The sequence below is a fragment of the Sinocyclocheilus rhinocerous genome, unplaced genomic scaffold (genome assembly GCF_001515625.1).
Source record: "Sinocyclocheilus rhinocerous isolate Xijiao unplaced genomic scaffold, SAMN03320098_v1.1 scaffold367, whole genome shotgun sequence".
Taxonomy (NCBI): Eukaryota; Metazoa; Chordata; class Actinopteri; order Cypriniformes; family Cyprinidae; genus Sinocyclocheilus; species Sinocyclocheilus rhinocerous.
In genome coordinates, this window is record NW_015662594.1 from 169,845 (window position 1) to 179,502 (window position 9,658).

Genomic DNA, 9,658 nt, shown 5'->3' on the forward strand with positions numbered 1-9,658 from the left:
GAGTAACAGTCGCAGTAGCGCCACCCAGTGGACGTTTGATTGGAAACTGCAGTCTGAACCTGCAATTACATTCAGAACTCAACCATTACATTCATAGTCACATTCACTCAGGAGACTTTCACAGTGTGTGTGTGTGTGTGAGTTCTGAAAGAAATAGGTCAGCAAATGAAATAGAGCACAGCTGCTTTATCATTATAATGTGATGGCTTTTGGGTAAAGATTATCTGAGGTTATTGAGGGAAAGATTGACTATATTATTTTTGGTATATCGGTACAGTTTAGAAGATAAAAAGGTTTTTCCAGAGAAGATGAAGGTTTCTGAGTGTAAGGTTTAATGTGGTTAATTATAGCTAGACGTGTCAGAGGCTTTAGATAAGGAAAGACTGAACTGTGAGATTAAAGAGAGCCTGCAATGTTCTCTAGAGAGTTAAAGTCAGTTATAAAATCATTTGTTATGATGTTTCATTTCATCTGTGAAATTACAAATAGTAACACCTATACATATATAAATAAGAGTTAATCATTCATCACACCTGTTGGCATTAGAGAATAACATCCATACACTGTCTAGTCGAATCAAACCTTTTGTGTTGGGTCCTGTCATACATTTAAATTACTGTGGTTGTAATGATCTTCAGAACCAAACATTGATTAAAGTAGCAGGCTTTTGTTCATGTTAGATAATAAGATGGTGGTTAGCCGTCAGCAGCTTCTGAGGGATGTAAGCGGATTCTGGTGAGCAAGAGGATGATGTGTAGGGAAAATCATGAATAACTGTGTGATGAATATGTCTGATTTAATGTCCAGTATTTTGCATAAAAGTGCTGTCAGAAATAATGGCGTTTTTGACCAGGGGTTCATTTAATTCAGCATAAATTTGGGTTTAAGAATAAGTAGTCGTGATCTCAGTCACAAACAGACATTCAGAGAACGGCTGCCGGTCCGATCCTTACATCTGGAGCAAAATCCTCACAGATACCATTTTTCTCTAAGAGGGAACATAGTTGTGAAGATACTGCCTAGTATTTTTGACAGAATAGGAAGATTTGAGATCGGACTGTAATTAACCAGTTGTCTAGGATCAAGTTGTGTTTTTTTTAATGAGAGGCTTAAAAACAGCCAGTTTGATGGTTTCTGGGACATATCCTAATGACACTGACAAATTCATAATATACTGTACATGTTGTTGGTTTTGATCAGGGCTGTCCAAACTGGGTCCTGGAGGGCCGGTGTCCTGCAGAGTTTAGCTCCAACCCTAAAATCATTTGTTATGATGTTTCATTTCATCTGTGAAATTACAAATAGTAACACCTATACATATATAAATAAGAGTTAATCATTCATCACACCTGTTGGCATTAGAGAATAACATCCATACACTGTCTAGTCGAATCAAACCTTTTGTGTTGGGTCCTGTCATACATTTAAATTACTGTGGTTGTAATGATCTTCAGAACCAAACATTGATTAAAGTAGCAGGCTTTTGTTCATGTTAGATAATAAGATGGTGGTTAGCCGTCAGCAGCTTCTGAGGGATGTAAGCGGATTCTGGTGAGCAAGAGGATGATGTGTAGGGAAAATCATGAATAACTGTGTGATGAATATGTCTGATTTAATGTCCAGTATTTTGCATAAAAGTGCTGTCAGAAATAATGGCGTTTTTGACCAGGGGTTCATTTAATTCAGCATAAATTTGGGTTTAAGAATAAGTAGTCGTGATCTCAGTCACAAACAGACATTCAGAGAACGGCTGCCGGTCCGATCCTTACATCTGGAGCAAGAGTCTGTCAAAGTAATTCAGCCACAAAACCCATTCAGTTCATTCATTCAATTCTTTCATGAAAACAGTCTGGAGCAACAGCTGTTTTAGATCAGTATACGGCTCATGTGATTAGACTCAGTACTTTAAGGTTCGGTTTTACTGCTGGGTTGGAGTTTGTACTGAAATGTGTTATTTGTCTATGGATACAGTGTGGTTTTGGGGTTGCAACAAAGCACAGAACTTTCAAAAACATTCAAACAGGAATTGATCAAATGAATAAAAGAATCAAAAGAATTGTTCCTCAATGACCTTTATTAAAGAAAACATTTCATTCTCCATCTAAAAATGTCCACAGCAGGCTGTACTTGATTTTTTTATAGTTTTGTCACAGGATCCAGACACCACAGACGGAGAGAGGTAGGAGTGTGAAATGCTCCTACATTAGTAATATTTTGTTGGAGTAGGAGGTGAAGACTCATGGGAGTGACATTGTCCTAGTTTTTAGATGAAGTACAGAGAAAACCGTTTCCCTTCATATAGAGCCGTGAGACACTGATCATTAGAGTCATTTTGGCAAAATAAACCCTCACAGTGAGATCAGGACCCTGACGATCATCAGTGCTCTCCTCAGCTTCCGGCTATTGGAATATAATTACAAGCTTTAAGATCACTGTAAAATCAGTGCTAAATAATAATAATAATGCTAAAGTCCTTCAGGATTAGTTCTTCTGACTTCCAGAATGAAAGAGAGCAAGAGATAGAGCGATACAAGACACACGAATGTCAAATGCACAGCAACTGTCATTGGAGAAAAATGTTTGACCGATCAGTGATTGAGAAACATAACATTCCAAAATCTCCATAATGAAGTCATTTAATGTTTGCAGGCTTCTTTGTATTAATTACAAAGGGATTGAATGTTCATTCCATAAACTGTATATTTATTAAAATTATCCTTACCAATCTTTCTCCTTGTATCTTTTTATATTTACAAGTCTTTAATTAGAAATGTTCCATGTAAGGGATGTTTTTGTTTTGTCTCTTTAAGCTCCCACTGAATCTCCTCTTCGGCCCAGTCTAGGTGAGTAAAAGCATCAGCAGACACACTTGTGCTGACGTTACTCCTCACTGCTCCTCACTGTGCTCCTGTCTCTGTGTCTGTCCTCGGTGTCTGTCGCCGATGTAAAGCTGTGGTTCATGGTGATCATGCTGTTCTCCGGGATGACTTTGAACACAACTCACAAGAAGAGCTTAATCTCAATATCTGGTGAGTAACACTTGTCTTTATTTGAGTTGTTTACTTGGCAGTGAAGCTGTTTTCATTTCCTATATAATAGCTTGCATTGATGCCATATAGAAAGCTAGAAGATGTGATTATTGTCCATGGCTGGTTCTCTCGCAGGTCAGACTGCAGTAACTGTGAGGTTGGAGAGCAGTGTGGTGCGCTGATGCACGGAAAAGCAGTGACGTTTTGTGAGCCCTTTGGACAGAGAGAACTGGTAATTGTTTACAGAACAGATGTAATCAAGTGAAAACAGCACATTTTGTCTTGAAGGTCTGGATGTTGACAAACAGCAGCAGGCAGTGAGTTGTGCTTCTCAAACAAATAGATGCACTTCTGTCCATACAAAACTCCTGCCAAACTCCTCAGAGTGACTTATAGTCAGTAGAATGTCCATCAGAATAAAGTTATTATTAGATAGATAGATATTAAGATATTAGATATAGATATTAAGCAGACAATCACTAATACTCGAATGACTGCTAGTTGACATGGAGTTGCAAAGTTACTGATAGTTAGTAGAATGACTAAAGTGGACTATCAAACTAAATTATTACACAAGAAAATAAAACGCACACACACATTAAAGACTGGTGGTGTGGACGCTGTGTAGCTTTGCAGTGCCGTGTCTTGTATGCTGTGTTCACATTATTCCTGTGTGATCTGTGAATAGAAATGAGAAGCTCATGGTTTTATCATCTCTTTTAGACGACAGTGGCTCTGAACACGAGCACCGCATCAGTCCTGCAGTTTGCCTTTGGTGAGTGTCACCGTCCTTCTGTGGTTACTGTAGCTCATGATTGTTCAGCTCCTGAAGCCATAGACGATTGGTTTACAGCTGAATACTTTACAAAAAAATGATGCATTTTTGTCTTGTTTTCCAGTAAAAATATCTAAACATTCTTAAATCAAGATGCATTTATTTGAGATGCAAAATGACTTAAGATATTAAGACCATTTTGTACATTTTTTACAATGTAAATTTTTTCAGAAAACAAGTCTTCTTATGTCACATTGCATCTCAAGTGAATGTATCTTGATTTAAGAATGCTTAGAAATTTTTACTGAAATACTTAGCAAATCACATTTAGCTGAATGTATTTTTCTGTATGAAGTTATTAAGTGAATCCATTCTAATGTGTGACGTTCTTGTGTGTGCATTTGTGTTGGTTGTTCAGGATCTGGATCTTGTCGGTTCAGTTACTCGGACCCCAGTATCATCATCTCCTGTGGTCTGAACTCCTCTGATGACTGGATCACCTTGGAAAAGATCAGGTTTTACTTTATTTTAGGACATGGCTCCCACACACTCACAGTATTACTGTTACCGTTATGTAAAAACGCCATGAGCAGTGCATGGATTTTGTGCTATAAAAACTCATAATTTAAGGTTGCATATGTCTGAATGAGCTTGAGCACTTGTATGTTCAGTTCTGCAGTGTTTTTATCGTATGTATTTGGTCTGGCAGGGCTCCCACTAACAGCAGCACAGTGGTCCATCTCCTGCCATTGCCTCCGGGCTGTAAAGGGGAGGCCGTTCATCTGCGCTGGAGTCAGGAGCCACCCGTGGGGCCCGATGGTTATGAGTCCTGCTGGGGCCTCGATAACATACTGGTGCTGAACACGGCTAACCGGCCCCCGCTGCTGGAGGACAGCCTGGACCCTCTGGACACGGCCAACTGGCTCTTCTTCCCTGGAGCCACAGTAAAGGTGCATGACCAAATAGTGTCATCCAGCAAACTAGAAACCATCCCGTGTGAAGAAGCTCAAAACGAGTGCTTATTATGAAAATAATGTACTTTTTAATAATATACTTAAGTGTGAACTGAATGTAATGTTTTCTGATGCTTAATTGCATGTTAACTGCAATAAAACCAAAATGTGTTATAGACTTAATTTATATTAAATGCAATTAGTTGAACTTTAGAGTGCTTCTCTAAATTACTTCTCTTGTCTTTGAAGTATGGTTAAAGTTACTGCTGAATGTGCTGACAAGCATTTATGATAAACTAATATATACTTTAATACATTTCTATTCAAACTTGAGTCATATATTTAAATATATCTTTAATTACACATTTGCAATTTAGTTCATTTGAAATATATGAACTATACATATAATCTTGAATAACACACTACAGTTAAAATTATAACTAGTACTTTACATATGCTTTAGTATGTTAGTCAACACATCAAAATAAGTGTACTTCTTTAAAACATGAGAACATAAAACATGTTGATTAAAAGAAGATGGTTAAAGCATAATGGTTTAAAATGTACTTTAAAGTAAAATGTTTAATTTGACAAGTGTGTTAAGAAATTCAGTCATTAAAGTGTTTATCTTTAAGTCACTTAAATGGCCTTTTATTTCATTGATATTATATTGTCTGCCAGAATTTTTTTTTTTTAAATATACTTTTAAGATTTGAGCACTACAAGCGCAAATTCAGTACAATCAAGCACACTTCTTTTTCATGAGGTATGATTTATGAACGCTTTCCTTGCAGAGTTCAGTTTATGGTTTAATGTTGCAAAGTAAAGCGCTAATATGAGGGGTCAGAACACAAGGCCGCAGCTTTGACAGGGTCATTTCTTACAGCAGCCCGGCGAGTGTTTACCAGCCCACACTAGCAGACAGAGATGTCTTCTCCATCTGCCCTGCATTCATGCAACATGGAGATTTCAGTTTTGTCAGAAACATCTGTAGCACTGTAACGCTTCCTCTCGATTCATTCACTAGCACGCTTGTCAGTCAGAGGGAAACTCCTTGTACTTTCATGGCGGAGAGGGATTCGAGCACAGCTTCGCCTCCACACGAGACGTGGACCTGCACCGTGAAGAGGGACGCAGCTACTGGGAGGAAGACTTTGAGAGTCCACTGAGTGGGTGCGTCTTACAACTGTCAGCAGATAAGATTGGGATTCGTACTAGTGGATTGCTTTTGTGAAATAGTATTTTAACAGTAGTTAGGTCAGTCAGTAGACAAACATACTGGTGATACATTGAGGTGTTGACATTTCAGTTTTGATATCTTGGAGCTCTCTAGACAAATTTGATATCCAAAAGCAAACATTTGGGTTACTAACAGGTTACGATCAGATGCTGTTAAGTGTAGCAACAGTTTCTTGAAGAACAGAGAATTATATGTATGGAGGTGTGATTGTAAGTGCTGTGTGTGGCCTGTAGATGGGAGGTTGATGGAGCGGTGAATGGAGTTCAGTGTGGAGAGGTGGAGTCTGGATCTGCACTCGTCTTTCTCAAAGATGGACAGAGGAAGGTGTGCACACCGTACCTCAATACCACCGCCTACGGAAACCTGCGCTTCCACTTCACCATGGGTATGACTTACACTTTTACAAGCACATTATGTTGATGCTGATGTGTGTTCAATGTATGATCTCTGTGTTCAGTGTCTGATCTCTGTTTTCAGTGTCTGATCTCTGTGTGTTCAGTGTCTGATCTCTCTTTTCATTGTCTGATCCCTGTGTTTTCAGTGTCTGGTCCCTGTGTGTTCAGTGTCTGATTAATCTGTGTTAAGTGTCTGATCTCTCGGTGTTCAGTGTCTGATCTCTGTGTTAAGTGTCTGATCTCTGTGTTCAGTGTCTGATCCCTGTGTGTTTAGTGTCTGATCTCTGTGTTCAGTGTCTGATCTCTCTGTGTGTTTTCAGTTTCTGATCTCTTTGTGTTCAGTGTCTGATCTGTGTTTTCAGTGTCTGATCTCTGTGTTCTCAGTGTCTGATCTCTCTGTGTTCAGTGTCTAATCTCTGTGTTTTCAGTGTTTGATCTCTGTGTTCAGTGTCTGATCCCTGTGTGTTTGGTGTCTGATCTCTGTGTGTTTAGTGTCTAAACTCTGTGTTCAGTGTCTGATCTCTGTGTGTTTTCAGTTTCTGATCTCTGTGTGTTCAGTGTCTGATCTCTGTGTGTTTTCAGTGTCTGATCCCTGTGTGTTCAGTGTCTGATATCTGTGTGTTCAGTGTCTGATCTCTGTGTGTTTTGTGTCTGATCTGTTTGTTTTCAGTGTCTGATCTCTGTGTGTTCAGTGTCTGATCTCTGTGTGGTGTTTAGTGTCTGATCTTTCTATGTTCAGTGTCTGATACCTGTGTGTTCAGTGTCTGATATCTGTGTGTTCAGTGTCTGATCCCTGTGTGGTCAGTGTCTGATATCTGTGTGTTCAGTGTCTGGTCTCTCTGTGTTCAGTGTCTGATCCCTGTGTGTTCAGTGTCTGATCTATCTGTTTTCAGTGTCTGATCCCTGTGTTTTCAGTGTCTGATCTCTTTGTTCGATGCAGGGGGTGGAGACTGCGATCCTGGAGAATCCAACAAGAATAATGTGGTCCTGTTTGGTCGTTCAGTGATCTCTGTGTGTTCAGTGTCTGATATCTGTGTGTTCAGTGTCTGATCCCTCTGTGTTCAGTGTCTGATCTCTCTGTGTTCAGTGTCTGATCTTTCTATGTTCAGTGTCTGATCCCTGTGTGTTCAGTGTCTGATATCTGTGTGTTCAGTGTCTGATCCCTGTGGGGGCAGTGTGTGTGTTTTTTGTTTTCAGTGTCTGATCTCTGTGTGTTCAGTGTCTGATCTCTGTGTGTTCAGTGTCTGATATCTGTGTGTTCAGTGTCTGATCCCTCTGTGTTCAGTGTCTGATCTCTCTGTGTTCAGTGTCTGATCTTTCTATGTTCAGTGTCTGATCCCTGTGTGGTCAGTGTCTGATATCTGTGTGTTCAGTGTCTGGTCTCTCTGTGTTCAGTGTCTGATCCCTGTGTGTTCAGTGTCTGATCTATCTGTTTTCAGTGTCTGATCCCTGTGTTTTCAGTGTCTGATCTCTTTGTTCGATGCAGGGGGTGGAGACTGCGATCCTGGAGAATCCAACAAGAATAATGTGGTCCTGTTTGGTCGTTCAGAGGGCAGGAAAGATCATGTGCTTCTGGACGTACTTCCATATTCAGCCTACAGGGTAGAAACCTAATACAGTCTATAGTCAGATTTAGGTTACATAATCATTTTCAACAGTTGACATGTTCTGTTCAGAATGTATCATTCAACTATTTCTCTTATTTCTTTTGTGATTTACTGTGTCATGTTCCCATCTGTATACACCATGACATCTCTTGGCTTTCTCTTTCAGAATCCTTCAGTCGTCTCGGTTGGTTTGCCCACAGAGCTTCAGACTCCAGCCACTCAGTTTTGTCTAGAACAGAAGTTTCATGGTGGAGCGAACCGTCACGTTTGGGCTGTGGACTTCCTGCAGCTGCTGCCGGTGCTGCCCGGAGCAAACACTCACCTGGTGCAGTTCTCAATCAACCTCGGGTGTGGAGCCTACCAGCCGGCCAACAGGTGATCAGATCAGAAAACAATGATAACCCAAAAATCATCACTTACTCACCCTCATGTCATTCAAACCTGCATGGCTTCTTTCTTCTGCTGCTCATAAAATAAGACATTTTGAAGAACACTGGGGTCCAAACAACAGTGGACAAAACAACACTGAGATATCTTTCAAAACATCATCTTTTGTGTTTGGAATTATATTTGGGAAAGTCAAGTGATGTCAATAGAATAGAATAGAATAGAATAGACTTTCTATTGTCACAAGAACAGCAGGAATGGTGGAAATTGTAGTTTGTGTATCTTTGTGTTTGTTTGCAGCGGTAATAGTAGACTGCTCAAAAAATGAAAGGAACACTTTGAAAACACATCAGATCTCAATAGGGAAAAATATCATGCTGGATCTATGCTAATATGGACTGGGTAATGTGTTAGGAATGAAAGGATGCCACATCATTTGATGGAAATGAAAATTATCAACCTACAGAGGGCTGAATTCAAAGACACCCCAAAAATCAAAGTGAAAAAATGATGCAGCAGGCTAGTCCATTTTGCTGAAATTTAATTGCAGCAACTCAAAATGGTACTCAGTAGTTTGTATGGCCCCCACGTGCTTGTATGCATGCCTGATAATGGCGGGACATGCTCCTAATGAGACGACGGATGGTGTCCTGGGGGGTTTCCTCCCAGATCTGGACCAGGCATCACTGAGCTCCTGGACAGTCTGAGGTGCAACCTGGACCCAAACATAATGTCCCAGAGGTGTTCTATTGGATTTAGGTCAGGCGAGCGTGGGGGCCATTCAATGGTATAAATTCCTTCATCCTCCAGGAACTGCCTGCATACTCTGGCCACATGAAGCCGGGCATTGTCGTACACCAGGAGGAACCCAGGACCCACTGCACCAGTGTACGGTCTTCCTAATGGCAGTCAGGGTGCCACTGTCTAGCCTGTAGAGGTCTGTGCGTTCTTCCATGGATATGCCTCCCCAGACCATCACTGATCTACCACCAAACCGGTCATGCTGAATGATGTTACAGGCAGCATAACCTTCTCCACGGCTTCTCCAGACCCTTTCATGTCTGTCACATGTGCTCAGGGTGAACCTGCTCTCATCTGTGAAAAGCACAGGGCACCAGTGGCGGACCTGCCCATTCTGGTGTTCAATGGCAAATGCCAGTCGAGCTCCACGGTGCCGGGTTGTGAGCACAGGGCCCACTAGAGGACGTCGGGCCCTCAGGCCACCCTCATGAAGTCTGTTTCTGATTGTTTGGTCAGAGACATTCACACCAG

The 9,658-nt window shown here is 40.7% G+C and overlaps 1 protein-coding gene across 1 annotated transcript in view; it reads left to right on the forward strand.

Moving 5' to 3' along the window:
- Nucleotides 1-9,658, forward strand: part of LOC107728186 (reelin-like) — a 119,763-nt gene that overhangs the window by 58,555 nt on the left and 51,550 nt on the right. The window contains exons 5-14 of the mRNA XM_016538285.1: nt 2,811-2,843; nt 2,951-3,029; nt 3,165-3,261; nt 3,753-3,804; nt 4,223-4,319; nt 4,514-4,754; nt 5,785-5,930; nt 6,231-6,382; nt 7,879-7,994; nt 8,166-8,374. Coding sequence (XP_016393771.1) covers nt 2,811-2,843; nt 2,951-3,029; nt 3,165-3,261; nt 3,753-3,804; nt 4,223-4,319; nt 4,514-4,754; nt 5,785-5,930; nt 6,231-6,382; nt 7,879-7,994; nt 8,166-8,374 — 1,222 coding nt within the window. The remainder of the gene's footprint in view (nt 1-2,810; nt 2,844-2,950; nt 3,030-3,164; nt 3,262-3,752; nt 3,805-4,222; nt 4,320-4,513; nt 4,755-5,784; nt 5,931-6,230; nt 6,383-7,878; nt 7,995-8,165; nt 8,375-9,658) is intronic.